The sequence below is a fragment of the Acomys russatus genome, chromosome 29 (assembly GCF_903995435.1).
Source record: "Acomys russatus chromosome 29, mAcoRus1.1, whole genome shotgun sequence".
Taxonomy (NCBI): domain Eukaryota; kingdom Metazoa; phylum Chordata; class Mammalia; order Rodentia; family Muridae; genus Acomys; species Acomys russatus.
This window is the reverse complement of record NC_067165.1, coordinates 47,555,113-47,569,620: the sequence shown is the minus strand read 5'-3', so window position 1 is coordinate 47,569,620 and position 14,508 is coordinate 47,555,113. Positions and strand designations below refer to the sequence as shown.

The following is a 14,508-nucleotide window of genomic DNA, read 5'->3' as shown; positions in this document are numbered from 1 at the left end:
TAATCCCTTGGCGAGCCTGGGTTGTCCATCCCAATGGGTAACACAGCACCTGGCCGACCCTAATCCACTTAGTGCTCAAACACGTATGTGTAGGAGCGCCGAACCAGGAGGGGAGTTGCTTTTCCACACGATTGTAAAAGAGAGGCCTGAGGATAAGACTCGAGGGCAAGCACCCAGCGCGCCCCGAGTGCTATGGAGCTTTGTCGTCCACAGCAAGAGCTAGCAGGTGAGTGCTGCGGTACCCTATCTTGAAGTTAGCTGTTCCTTGGAAGAGGGCGGGGGTAGAAGTGGAGCTCCCTAGCAGAGGGAGGTTGGCGGCGCAACGCTGGGGGGCGGGCGGGTGCCTGGTCCTGCAACCTTGTGTGAAGCTGGGCGGGCGGCGCCGAGAAACAGGGGCTGCGGAGACCCGCCGGCGCCGGAGTGGACGCAGCGCTAGCAGTCTTCCTGCGGTCCGATTCAGTCATACTGCATTTCGCGGCCAGCCGCGGGTTTGGCGGCTGAAGTTATGCAGCCCCGTGGCGAGCGGCCTGCTGGCAGGACGCAGAGTCCAGAGCACAGTAGCCCGGGGCCCGGGCCCGAGGCGCCACCGCCGCCCCAGCCACCGGCGTGAGTGGGGTGGAGGGATGGAGGGAGGGATGGCTCCCTGCAAGAGGCGGTGCAGGGTCTCAGCCCTTTGATTCTCCGGCTGCAATTGAACAGATCTGCAGAATGGGGCAGAAGGGGCTGCTCCTGGTGAGTGGGATCCGGGGATTCACTTCAGAGGTACAGCGTTGGCCAACTTCTCTCCAGCGCCTACTGCGCTAACAATGAGTGCCGAGGACACCACTCCCTGGGAAATGCCTGCTTCTCCTGGGGCACTAGAAAAGGTGGTGAGCAGAGGAAGGAAGAGGGACATGTGCCAGCTGAGAGTAGGCTTAGGTTTAGGGAAGAATCTGCTCTGGCTCCAGGGAGACTCCTTGACAGGAGAGAAAACTTGCGCCCTGGAAAGTGGCAGTGAGTGACAGATGGTCTCTGATGGGCTGTTGGTCCCTGGTGACTAGACTACTGGGGATAGACTGCAGCTGGCTTGCCTGTGCCCAGAGTTCTTAAGGGTGGATGAGTGGCTCCCTACAGTGTATAAACACTGACCTGCCCCTGCGGCCTGCAGCCCTGAGACAGATCGAGCTCGGCCCAGGCAGGCCCGGCCTGCAGCCCCCATGGAAGGTGCGATGCAGCTGCTGAGCCGAGAGGGTCACAGTGTGGCACACAACTCGAAGCGGCACTACCACGATGCCTTTGTGGCTATGAGCCGCATGCGGCAGCGTGGCCTCCTGTGCGACATCGTCCTGCATGTGGCAGCCAAGGAGATTCGTGCTCATAAGGTGGTGTTGGCCTCCTGTAGCCCGTACTTCCACGCCATGTTCACAAGCAAGTACCACATACCACAGTCCTGGGCAGCCCTGTGGGGGCTCTCTGCAGATCTCCCAGGGCAGGCTGCCTGACCCACTGTCCTCACAGATGAGATGAGTGAGAGCCGCCAGACACATGTGACGCTGCATGACATTGACCCTCAGGCCTTAGACCAGCTGGTGCAGTTTGCATACACTGCAGAGATCGTGGTGGGCGAGGGCAACGTTCAGGTGAGGCACGCCATTCCCACACTCATTCCCCTTTGGGGTCTCCAGCCCCAGATCTGTGTGCCCTGGCCTCCCCATGCCTCTGCTCGGTATCTGGTTACTCTGTGCTCCCCTGGCCCACTCCTGCCTCACCCATCTTCGTGCCCCAGACTCTACTCCCAGCTGCCAGCCTGCTGCAATTGAATGGTGTCCGAGATGCCTGCTGCAAGTTCCTCCTGAGCCAGCTTGACCCTTCCAACTGCCTGGGCATTCGAGGATTTGCAGACACACACTCATGCAGTGACCTGCTCAAGGCAGCACACAGGTACGTGCTGCAGCACTTCGTGGATGTGGCCAAGACCGAAGAGTTCATGCTGCTGCCACTGAAGCAGGTAAGCACTGAAGCAGCAGGTAACGTGTCAGGCGGGGCCCAGCCGACCCTAGTAGCCAGTGTCCTGCAGTCCTCATCCTCACGTTTTCTGATGCAAGTTTCACCCTGTGGTCCGTTCCCTGGCCGCCTCCCCCCAGTCCTGACTCCATCTTCTCATTCCACCCACTGGTTTGCTTTAGATTCCTGTCTTTGCCACATTCTAGGACCATGATTCCCCAGTCTCTGATTCCACGCAGGGCCTAGGGTACCCCTCACCCCTCTACCCATCACCAGCACTACTGGAACCAAAATCTGTGAATCTTGACTCTGCTTTGTCCTTCACTTTAAGAACATTGACTGTGTGTATTTGTGCCCTCTGCCTGGTACTCTCAGACACCTTCAAAGGGTTTTCTGGGCCCTTCCCTACCTAGACGTCAGGTCTGAGGACCTTTGCCCCCCAGGTGCTGGAATTGGTCTCTAGCGATAGCCTGAACGTGCCTTCAGAGGAAGACGTCTATCGTGCAGTCCTGAGCTGGGTCAAACATGATGTAGACACTCGGAGACAGCATGTACCACGGGTGAGGCCAAGTCCTGAGGCGCCCATGGTATCCAGGAGGCAATGGAGGTGGTTAGGCTGGAAGCATACTTCTTGGAGTCCTTCACATCTTCCGTTCAGGGACTCCTTTGGGGTGCTGTAGGCACCTGACTGGGTCTTAGTGCTGGGCCAAGTGCACTCTAGGGTCTTGCCTTACCTAGCACCTCCTGCCCTAGCTGATGAAGTGTGTACGGCTGCCTCTGCTGAGCCGAGACTTCCTATTGGGCCATGTGGATGCTGAAAGCCTTGTGAGGCATCATCCTGACTGCAAGGATCTACTCATTGAGGCTCTTAAGTTCCACCTACTTCCTGAGCAGAGAGGTGTTCTGGGTACTAGCCGCACAAGACCCCGACGCTGTGAGGGTGCTGGTCCTGTGCTCTTTGCTGTGGGTATGCTGCTCCCCTTCTTCCCATTCATTCCTAGGCCATCTACCCTAGCACAGAAACAAACACAACCCATTACACATATGCCTTGTGTGACCCGGTCCCCATCTGTGACCACCCCCAGAGCCTTCATATCTTTGTATTTGGGTTGCACTAGAGCTCCCTGCCTTGCCTTCCTGAGCCCCTTTATTTATGTTGTCTACCATCTTCCAGGTGGTGGGAGCCTGTTTGCCATCCATGGAGACTGTGAAGCATATGACACTCGAACTGACCGCTGGCATGTGGTGGCCTCCATGTCCACACGCCGGGCCCGTGTGGGAGTCGCTGCTGTTGGAAACCGACTCTATGCTGTGGGCGGGTAAGCATAGAAGCTGGGCATGGGTCAAGAGTTTGTCATATGTTTGCCAGGCCATCCTTGATCAGTAGCGGACTCTTCTCCTAGCTATGATGGAACCTCAGACCTGGCTACGGTGGAGTCCTATGACCCTGTGACAAACACATGGCAGCCCGAGGTGTCCATGGGCACAAGACGAAGCTGCCTGGGTGTAGCTGCCCTGCATGGGCTTCTGTATGCTGCCGGTGGCTATGATGGGGCTTCCTGCCTCAACAGGTAGTAGTTTGGGTTAGGGCCCCAGTGGCCTTGCAGGGATGGCTCAGCAGCAACGGATGAGGCTGGCTTGAATATGAAGTCACGTCTGATTGAGAGAATGATGTCCTGCCTAACCCAGACTACCAGGTCCCCAAGGCCTCTTCACTCAGGGCATCAGCAGGGCCTTGACACTATTCTGTCCCTTTTTCTCTCTGGGGCCCTCCCTCCAGTTCAAGCAGCCAGGAGCCTTTGCCTACCCAGCATGCCTTGCTATTCATAGAATCTGTGGTGCTCAGGATGCTAGCCACAGCATTGTGGGGATGAGGGGACGGCCCGGGAAAGAGTCACTTGGCTGTCGTAGTTGAACATCAGCGTCACTCTGGTGCCCACAGTGCTGAACGATATGACCCACTGACAGGAACATGGACATCCATTGCTGCCATGAGCACCCGGAGGCGATATGTGCGTGTGGCGACACTTGGTGGGTGACAGGACCTGCTTCCTGCGGTACCTGCTTTCCTGCCTATCCCCTTCCCACCCACCCCCAAAGCCCCTGCACCCTGCAGGAGCTTCGTGGGTATATTGCCTTCCCACAGATGGGAACCTGTACGCCGTGGGTGGTTATGACAGTTCATCACACCTGGCCACCGTGGAGAAGTACGAGCCCCAGGTGCATAAGGCACCCCTATCACAGTTTCCTCCTCTCCTGCTGGGTGGGATGGGCATAACCCCATCTTCTGGCCACCTGTGCCACCCAAGGGGTCTGCTTTCTGTACCCCACCCCTGACCCTCAGATACCCAGCCAAGAGTAGAATGTGTGTTGTGGCGGGGGTGGGGTGCCCTGGGTGGGTCTGCCTCCAGCCTGTCCCCTTGTCTCTGCAGGTGAATTCATGGACACCTGTGGCCTCCATGCTGAGCCGGCGCAGCTCAGCAGGTGTAGCGGTGCTGGAGGGTGCCCTGTATGTGGCAGGGGGCAACGATGGCACAAGCTGCCTCAACTCAGTGGAGAGATACAGCACCAAAGCTGGTGCCTGGGAGAGTGTGGCACCCATGAATATCCGCAGGTGTATAAGGCCGGGGGTGGGTGATGAGTGGTTCTGCGGCTCCATCTGGTTTACCCCAGGAGTCTAGCTCCAGGGGTTGTGCACACAGTACCTCAACAGTGCAGCAGGTCCTTGGGTTCCTCCTGGGCACCTGGAGCTCCTTTCCTGGCTCTGTCCCTATGGTTCCTCCTCTGTGCCTCACCTATGTGGCTTATGTCTTGCCTTGCCCTGTGGGCTTACTCTTGCCTATCTAATCCCCAGGAGTACACATGACCTGGTAGCCATGGACGGATGGCTCTACGCTGTTGGGGGCAATGATGGCAGCTCCAGCCTCAACTCCATAGAGAAATACAACCCGAGGACCAACAAGTGGGTGGCAGCGTCCTGCATGTTCACGAGACGCAGCAGTGTGGGTGTGGCAGTGCTGGAGCTGCTCAACTTCCCACCACCTTCCTCACCCACGCTGTCTGTGTCCTCTACCAGCCTCTGACACACGTCAGACTGCACAGAGGCCCTGCAGCCTCCTACATGCCTTAAACCCTACGGGGTGGCCCTACCACCTCTGTCTCCTCCACCAAGTGTTAGGGCAGATCACATATCTCACCAGAGAGCTCCTGCTCCTTCTGTCTTGGTCTCTGTGTTCATTTGTCCTTGTTCATTTATTTGTGTGCTGTTTGTTCACTCACTTATTTATTGATTCACTATTTATTGATGGATGAGAAGTGCTGCAGCTGCCAGTTCACACATGTACTCTCAATTGTCAGCTCCCCTGCATGTAGGGACCACGGAGCCCTTCAGAGTGCCCTCCTGCCTGTCTGCCTTTGTGGAGCAGCAGAGCATCCTGGGGGTGGACACTCACTGAAGGAGGGTAAACAGCAGTAGCTAGGCCTTGCAAACAGTAGGGGCCAGAGCAACCAGAGCAGAGGCAAGGGCTTTCTGAGAAGATGCAGACCCCAACCAGAGCTTTGCACACAGCACTTACCTGTCTCTGCCAGGGACTGTCCCTGAAGGGCAAAAAGCAAATTTATTTCTTTTTGTCTTGTGTATACAGTGTGATGTCTTTTCTGGGTCTTCTGTGGAGCTGGGCACACAACATGCACTTAGATCCTACACAGCAATATGAGCCAACTTGAACAATAAACATATTTCTTGGGCCTTGTGGGCCTGAGGCTGAATGTCCATCTCTGGCCCCTTTTGTACGCTCTGCTTCTGGGCCTTCAGCACATCTTTGGCTCCTGTCTGGACAACAAGGTGAAGGTCGACAGGCAAGTGTGCAGCCAGGCTTGGATGCCACACTCATGTCTGGGACTGCAAAATGGCAGAGCAGAGACTGGTATATGGGTTAGCCAGCAGAGACGGGCTGTCGTCCTAGTCCCGAGGCTCCCATGCTCGGGGGCTGTGGAGGGCATGAGGAAGATCGGCCCCAACTTTATCGTTCCTGTCTTAGGAACCTAGGAGGCATGTGGCCTCTTTCTTTCGTTTGGTTACTTTGGTCTGGGGGAGGGTTGTCCCAGGAAGAAGCTGGGGGAGCACTCTGCCTCCCATTACGTGATACTGCACTCCTTGAACAGCCTAGAGTGCGCACACACCCCCTACAGTCACCAGTGACTCAGGCAGCTGGGATTCATGTGGAAACAGGACATGTGAGCTCTAGCAGGGGAGGGACAACTGGGAGGAAGGATCCCTGTGTTCAGAGAACTCCAACATCCAGGCACCTCTAGCCTGAACACGGACAGACAGGGTGTATACACACCAAGCCCTCCTAGCCAGGCCTATACAGAGTGTGAGAGCTCCTGGCCCTATCATGAAATGTCTACCCTACCACAAGGCTGCCTGCCTAGGACCCAGGAAACCTAGGCACTATCTAGAAGGTTTCCCTCAGAAAGGGGCCAATCTGGGCGAGGAGGAACCTCCTCCAGCCCCAGGGTAGGGGCAGGGTGTCCTGTAGCCACGCCCACCGGCGGGGAGGTATTAGCCGACAGAAACAAGTACCCAGACTTGTCGACCTGCCCAGCCCAAGCCAGCAGCTGCCATCCATGGGGAACAGCCACTGCATCCCTCAGACCCCCAGAAGGCTACGGGCCTCCTTTTCCAGAAAGTCCTCGCTCAAGGGAAACAGGTGAGGGGTGTGGCGGGGCTACAAGGGAACAGGGTCTCCCTGTACCTGCTGCCTGGGCCAGGCCTTGAGCCCCCGGTTTCCCTTGTTCCCAGAGAGGACAGCGCCAGGAAGCTGGCTGGCCTGTTTGGCACCGAGGCTAGGCCTGATGGGGACACCGCAGCTAACAAGATCTTCCACTACATACCTGGGACGGTGAGCAGAGGGGCGTGTCTGGCTGGAGCGGTATGGCACTGGGCCTGGAGTCTGAGTACAACTTTGTGCTTCCCCTGTATGATTGTGTGTGCCGCAGTATGAGTGAGAATATGGGCATCACATCTCCCAGCTACTCAGGGTCATCCTTAGCCGGCTTGGAGGGATCCAAGTCCAAAATAAGATAAGGAAGTTGACACTGCCCCTCCCTGGGGAACTCACCCAAAAGTCTAGGCTGAGAGTGAAACCAAGACCAGCACTGAGTCAGTGGTGAGCAGGCAGAGCCTGCCCAGTTTGTTGCACACCCAAGGGGTCAGTGGCCACCCTCAACCTCCACTGCCCCAAACTGGGTCTTAGGCCCAACAACTGTGTGTGGGAGCTTCTGGTACATAGCATACTACAGGCCTCAGTCCCCAAGTGTTACCCACCCCAGCTGTTTCTGGTTATGTGCAGCTCACAGCTACCGTGTTGCCATCTAGGCAGGCACCCATCCCATACAGCAAGGAGCTGGCTCTTGAGTACCTTTAGAGCTCCTGTCATGAGATCAGAGGGTTAACCATTTTGTGGGTCTAGTGGCTGGCTGAGGAGAAAGACACCTTTCCTTTCCCCTTTTCCCAACTCTCGGGCAATGCTTGGAGGAGCCTAGGCTGCAGGTCTGACAGGAACCCCTCCTACTGTACTGTTCCTGGAGAACCACACCCACCCCAGTGGGCCAGGCTTTGTTATATGTGCAGCCTCTACCAGAGTTGGGGCAAGGCTCCTATTCTGTACTCTTTGGTGCTGAAGCTAATGTAAACTCCTGAAGTATACCTTTCTCATAGACTTCCAGGAAGCTAGGAAGATTGTACCACAGCCTCTCCTGGTCTCTGAGGTCCCAAGGCTCTCTGCAAGCAGGTGCCACCTTCAAAAACCTTGCTGCCTCAAAAAAGTAGAAGAAAAAATGGGGCCTAAAGTGACCAAGGGTGGTATCTCTATGAGCCCATCTCAGATCCCAGCTCCCTCTAGTCAGGCCCAGGACATAATTCTGGGAGGGGGTCCCAAAGTTCCAGGGTAGTTGACCTTAGCTAGAACATAACTGGGAAAAGCTAAACATGACCCTCAGGAAATAGAGCCAGAGGAAGGGACCTTAGCCAGGCATAGAACCAGTCCTCCTGAGCGCTGCACATGAGCTGTGGACTCTAGGTAGATTCTGCACCGAGCTAGAGCTGGCCCTGTCACAGTTCCAAGCTGGGCCCTCAGAGGGACAGCGCTTGAAGGCTGTCTGTGCACCAGGACCAGCTTCATAGCCCTTCCTAGCCATGGCCTATTTTTCAGAGCCATCTAGCATTAGTTTCAACACTGGGTGTAGGTGCAGGAGGCCCCACCCAAAGCCAGTAAGATTGGGAGTTGTTTTTTTGTCTGTTCGCATTCCTAGGCCTATACTAAAGTTAGTTCAACTTGGTCAGTGCACAGCAGCCCATACAGGTGGTCTTGGGCAGCTCCCAAAGGCAGCATAACCCCCGTCCTAAGCCTGTGGCTCACTGCTTACTCCAGGCCATCACTACCCATTCCTGCCTGGTATCTAATATGATATAGAAGACTCTTCCAGGACTGGCTAACAGCTGTGTAGATGTTGGGTCTATATCTCTTCTTGCCTCCCAGAACATCCTAGGTCATGTCCTAGGCTCTATCGAGTCAGTCATGAGCAAAGTAAAACAAGATTCCTGTTCTCACCTTCTTCCATTCCTATGTCAAAGACAGTCGAGACAAACTCGAGAAGATAGAATAAGCCATACTAAATCAGTACTAAGTTAAAAGCAAAGGCTGGAATTTTAGGACATTCAGAAAGAAGATAAAACCTGAACAAAGCTCAAAAAGGGGTGAGATGGGGAGTTAGGGCTGAGAGGTCTCAGCAGAGAATCACACACACAGACACATATAAGCCTTATGTAACGGAAAAGTGAAGGAGGGGACAGGGCCCCAAGTTCAGTCATAGAGTCGGCCTCAGGTCATTGCCAATGCTTTACCTTCTACCGTAAGATAAGTAATATAGAGATGATGAACTGAGGCCACCAGCAGAGACTCACGAAAGCTGACTAGCATCTCTTTCCAGTTCCAATCTCGCAGACATCATGCTGATAACTCAACTTGGGCAATATTGGGAGTATTTACAACAAAGAAATTAGCAAATATTATAAGCCAGGACCCTGTTGGTTTTTGTTTTGTTTTGTTTTTCGTAGAACCATTGCCAGCTCCCACTGAAAACCTGAGAAGTCCCTGAGCATTATCTTATCCTCAGGATATAACTCAGAACACTTTGAAAAGTCTGTGGTGTTGAATGACCAAAGTCAAATTGTACAGTGTAGGAGGTAATGAAGACAGGCATTGAACCCACCATGTATTCACTACATCTGTACCACAGAGCAGACAGCTGTATGGAGAGTTATATGTATGTGTGTGGTGTGTACATATCCCACTTTTCCTGTGAAGAATATGCTTGTGTGTGCACTTGATGAATGAGTTGTGTGACCAGAGCTGTATGCCCCAGTTGTGTGTGTGTTGCCTGGGGAACTGGCCCCATCTGGTCCCTCTCTTGAGCCCTGCTTCCCCAGGACATCCCGGCCCTGGAAAATCAGCCAGAAAACCTGGAACAGCCGTTCCTGAGTGTATTCAAGAAAGGGTGGCGGAGGACACCTGTGAGGAACCTAGGCAAGGTTGTGCACTATTCTAAAGTTCAGCTGCGGTTCCAGCACAGCCAGGTAGGGGCAATACCGGGTTGAGGAATGCTTGGGAACCAACATCCATGCCATCCCAGGGCTGTCTGAGACTAACTTCTGTCCAGCTTCTGAGACTAGTGGACTTACTCTCCCCTAGGACATCAGTGACTGCTATCTAGAGCTGTTCCCCTCCCACCTGTACTTCCAAGCTCATGGCTGTGGAGGGCTTACATTCCAGGTGAGTGATAGGGATGGAGGGAGGGAAGGACTCGGTTCCCTAGGAGTCCCTGCAGCCCTCCTATACTGTCCTGTGGCAGGGGCTGCTACCACTGACGGAATTGAGCATCTGCCCGATTGATGGGTCCAGAGAGCATGCCTTCCAGATTACAGGTGTGTGGAGAGTGCTTGGCCACCACTGGACCAGGACCTCTGAACCTGGCCTTGGAGGTCTACTTAGAGCCCTTGGAGAGGAGGCTTTTCTGTGGGCTTCTGTGAGTTCTAAGCTTAGCCCCTAGCCCATTTGACTCTTCTGCCCTAGGCCCACTGCCTGCTCCGCTCCTTGTTCTCTGCCACAGTGAGGCTGAGCTCAGCCACTGGCTCTACCACCTGGAGAAACAAATGGCTCTCTTGGGGGGTCTGCGACGCTGCCACTCAGCACCCCCACAGGTCAGTAGCAGGAACCTGTAAGTCTTTCCCCATCTAGACTCTTTGATCTGCCTTTGACCTGCTCCTTCCTTCTCCCCAGGGTCCTCTGGGGGATGAACTCCCCTGCACCCAGCTATGGAGAGGATCTGAGTATGAATCCATGGGCAGCGCAATCTGTGCCTCAAGGGTCAAGCTGCAACATTTGCCCTCCCAGGTGCGTGGGGAAAGACCTGAGGTTCAATGAGATAGGAAAAGATACGGGAGCAGGTAAGGCTGGACTCTAGGTGCCTAACCCCACTCTATCCCCTACTCTATCCAGGAGCAGTGGGACCGGCTTCTGGTACTATATCCAGCATCCCTGGCCATCTTCTCTGAGGAGCCAGAAGGGCTCAGCTTTAAGGTTGGCAATCTCCACATATACCTGTCCAGGAAGGTGCCTTTTGTGGGGTGGGGGTGGAGACTCTGAAACCTGTATTTCAGGGCCTGTTGGGACAGAGCACAGGGATCCACCCATCTGGCCCCACTGCCCTGGTCAGTCTGGTCTCTGCTCTGGCACAGAGGAGAAATCTCCACCCTCTAAATCCCATCTCCTCCTGGAGGGATACCCCTAACCCTGGAGTGGGTGGGATGAAACGGGCTATTTTTTGGAATCCCTGGTGCATGCCCCCCTTGTCTCTGAGCACCTTCCGTGCATCATGTGTGTATATGTGTGTGTCTAGGACTAAAACACAACACTGGTGTGTGCTCACGGTCACTGGAAAACACCAGAGGGCAGCCCTGATGGGGGCTGGTCCCTATAAGCATCTATTACAACTGGCATCAGCTGGTGAAAACCCAACAAGGAAGTAGAGTGCAGATGTCCCAAAACAAACAAAGCTGCCTGGCCTTTCTTGGAGTGTCATCCTCAGTGCTGGGTGGTCTGGGTTTCCAACCCAGCTCTGGAAGGCGTGATGGAAGGGTAGGGCCAGGGAGAGGCAGAGATGACTCAGGTAAATACCTCATCCTCACTCTGCAGGGAGAGCTCCCACTAAGTGCCGTCCACATTAATCTAGAAGAGAAGGAAAAGGAGATCCGCTCCTTTCTTATCGAAGGTAGTGTCTTAGCTAGAGTCTACCCACTGCTTGACTGGGCTTCGGGCGGGGGTATGAATTCAGCGGATGCCCCAACTCTTTGCTCTGTGGGATGAGGAATGTACCTGTCCTGTCAGACTTTAGCCCACCTATCTGTGTGCTAGGCCGCCTCATCAACACCATCCGTGTGGTATGTGCCAGTTATGAGGATTACAGTCAGTGGCTGCTCTGCCTCCGGACTGTCTCTCACAGGGATGGAGCTCACCTGCTGCCTGGCCCAGAGAGTTTCCCAGGATTACATAGACCCACACAGGTAAGGGATAAGTGAGGTCCCCATAACTCAGGTTGTGGGCAGTGGTACAAACTAGGGAGCAGAAGGGTAGGTCCAAACAGGGGTCGATAATGAGACGGATCCAGCCACTCCCCTTATCTCTGCTGCTTAGGTTGTGGGTAAAGGCCGAGGTTCACTCTCTTCCGATGGACGAACCAGCTGGAAATTAGAATGTCCAGTGTTCCCTACTAGCCAGTCCCTCCCTGATTCCTCAGGGCCAACCACTATAGGCTTCCCTGCCCAGCCTGTATCTGTAAGTACCTAAAGGAACCGTATAGGATGGGAGGGGGATAAGAAAACCTGGGATTCTGTCTTCTGGGGAGCACAGGACCGTAGTTAGGGCGGGCATGTGAACTGAAGAGACCTCCATACAGCCTCATAGAAAGTCTGTGGGAAAGAGCCCTGGAGAGCTTCCTGACTGGTACTTGGTTTCCACAGAGCCAGACCAACTCAAACTGTGTCACCACTGGCCGAAAGAAGATAGAGTTGAGGCGCAGTGTCAGCAGCCAGTCTCCCAGGGGCAAAACTCGAAGGGGGATATCTGGCTCAGCTGTCCCACTGCCCCTGCATCTGGACCTGACCAAGGTAAGCCCACCACATTCCCTGACCCTAGGCCATTGTCCCTCCTGGCTCTACTTCCTTGTTTGTCTAGGTGTTCCTAGAACCCAGAGACATCAGGGTCTGAGGACATAAGGGTCTCTCTGCATCTAACTCAGGAACCATTTATGCCTTTCTCCTTGTAGACGAGTGCGCTGGACCTAGACAGTGGCCCAGAGGCTCAGGATCACTCTTCAGACATACCACACTCTCCGCTCTATGCTGATCCCTACACGCCACCAGCTACATCTCACCACAAGATTACAGACATCCAAGGCCTAGATGAGGTCAGTGCCCTAGTAGATGGCAGAACTGGATGTGCTATAGTGAGATCAGCAGATGTCAGAAGCCTGAAGACTATGAAGGAGGGTGTCTCTGAGCAAGGGATACCTAGGCTTCACAGTGGTCACAGACAAGGTCTTCAGATAACCCACATTTCCCTCTCAGTTCCTCTGTGCGATGCAGACATCAGCTGGACCTGACCTATCAAGCCCGTTCCCCTCAGTCTCCGTGTCTGTGCCTGTCTCAGACTCCAGCTCCCCTGGGCCTCTGGGCTCCCACTTGCTCCCCAGGAAAGGTGCCCCGCAGTCCAGAGCTTCCCAGAGACACCGGGGTTCCATCAAGAGCAGAGGGCCAAAGCCCTCAGATTTCCCTCAGCCTGTAAGTTACATCCTCTACTCTGGTGTGAACGCTCTTGGGTCAGGGGATGTTGGGTAGGGGGGTTCTAGGACTCTAAGGAGAATATGGGACAGAGACAGGGTGTTAAGACAGGAAGCTAGAAGGTAAGGGGAAGAAAGTAGCAAAAGCTTGGAAGGCCGGGTGGGCTTATCTGTGATGGCTTTAAGACTTGTGTTTGGGGCTTCCAGGTCACTCCTGCCAAAGAGGATACACCCAGTTCTCTGCCGCCTCTCCCAGGTGAGTGAGGGTCTTCTGTTCTTCAGGGAAGGGGTGCAACTTCCTAAAGGCTGATGACTTGTCTCTGACATCCCTCCTAGATGAAGAGGCTCCTGTCTGGAACAAGACTTCCTCTCCCTCCCACCAGAAGTGGCCGCAGGTCAGGAAGCCTGCAGTGGAGGGGGGATTCATCCAGTGGATCTGATGACCCCCAGGTGGGCTGCTTCTCAGAAATACAACCAGCCAGCACCAACCTGGATAAGAGCATGCAGTTACGCTAGTCCTTTGACCTACATTAAATATACCAGCAGGTTAAGGATGTCTCTAGAAATCTGAGGATAGAAGCACCTCTCAGTAGAGTCCTCAGCTTTAGCAGCTGGAACACTGAGAGAAAGTAACTCTCCCTAGGAACAAACCAGTAAGGGACATCAGTGTGACTCTGAGTAACCCTGGGGCCTACAGCTCTAGCAAAGAAAAGGTGAGCATGCTAGAGCAGGTTTTTACTTAGAAGTGGGGAGCAGCATGAATGTGAAATAGAGTACTGAAAAAGTCAAGTTGTCAAGCTCAGCATATGAAGTCAGAGGACGTGAGAGTCAGAGGTCGGTAGGGTGAGAGCTAGTACAAGACACAAAGTGATGTGGAAGACTCATCACTGTTGGGTGCATAGGGCAAGGCTGGTCAGAAACACCAGAAACACCATAAACAAGAAAGAGATTTTATTGGTGCTGTGTCCCTGTGTTACCCTGCCACCCTAAGGACCTTCATGTGCTGTCCTGCATAGACCCTGCACTCACTATTACTGGGTCACCTCAGCCCCAACACCTACCTTCCCACTCCACAATTTCTCTCAGCCTTGGCTTTATTCAAGTTCCCTATAGTGTCAGGAGACAATCCTATGGAAATAGGATGCTATCAGATTTTGTGTATAACCTGTCAAGGGCTCTTGGAGAAAATCCAACCCTATAGATCCCACATTGCAGGGGCCTCAGAAGCCACCCCAAGAGTTATACCCAGAACAGTTGTTCTCAACCTGTAGGTCATGACCCCCTGGCAACCCTCTAGCTCCAAAAATATTACATTATAATTCATAATAGTCAGTAGCAAAATTACAGTTATGAAGTCGCAATGAAAATAATGTTAAGCCAGGTGTGGTGGCACATGCCTTTAATCCCAGCACTTGGGAGACAGAGGCAGGCGGATCTCTGTGAGTTCAAGGACAGCCTGGTCTACAAAAAGAGTTCCAGGACAGCCAGGACTGTTACATAGAGAACCCTGTCTTTAAAAAAAAAAGAAAGAAAGAAAGAAAAATAATAATTTTATGGTTTTATGAGAAACTGTATTAAAGGGTTGCAGCATTAGGAAGGTTGAGAACCGCTGCCCCAGAACATATT

The 14,508-nt window shown here is 53.9% G+C and overlaps 2 protein-coding genes across 3 annotated transcripts; both read left to right on the top strand.

Annotated features, from left to right (window-relative positions):
- Positions 1-388: 388 nt before the first annotated feature.
- On the top strand, positions 389-6,023 carry Klhl17 (kelch like family member 17). 2 transcript variants are annotated; one of them, XM_051171650.1, is made up of 12 exons: positions 389-606; positions 1,148-1,407; positions 1,498-1,619; positions 1,766-1,987; positions 2,427-2,543; positions 2,737-2,950; positions 3,158-3,302; positions 3,387-3,554; positions 3,926-4,014; positions 4,130-4,203; positions 4,416-4,597; positions 4,838-6,023. In XM_051171650.1, the coding sequence occupies exons 1-12, from the start codon at positions 506-508 to the stop codon at positions 5,064-5,066; spliced, it is 1,923 nt and encodes a 640-aa protein (XP_051027607.1). In that variant the 5' UTR covers positions 389-505; the 3' UTR covers positions 5,067-6,023. The 2 variants fall into 2 exon arrangements, with proteins under 2 accessions (XP_051027607.1, XP_051027606.1); XM_051171649.1 differs by having other exon boundaries at positions 3,387-3,557.
- Positions 6,024-6,140: 117 nt separating this feature from the next.
- Positions 6,141-13,748, top strand: Plekhn1 (pleckstrin homology domain containing N1). The gene is made up of 16 exons (XM_051171637.1): positions 6,141-6,695; positions 6,788-6,887; positions 9,476-9,622; positions 9,738-9,818; positions 9,898-9,970; positions 10,119-10,246; positions 10,326-10,439; positions 10,545-10,625; positions 11,241-11,316; positions 11,460-11,608; positions 11,739-11,879; positions 12,065-12,211; positions 12,370-12,510; positions 12,671-12,883; positions 13,090-13,138; positions 13,219-13,748. The coding sequence occupies exons 1-16, from the start codon at positions 6,613-6,615 to the stop codon at positions 13,320-13,322; spliced, it is 1,827 nt and encodes a 608-aa protein (XP_051027594.1). The 5' UTR covers positions 6,141-6,612; the 3' UTR covers positions 13,323-13,748.
- The last annotated feature ends 760 nt before the right edge of the window (positions 13,749-14,508 follow it).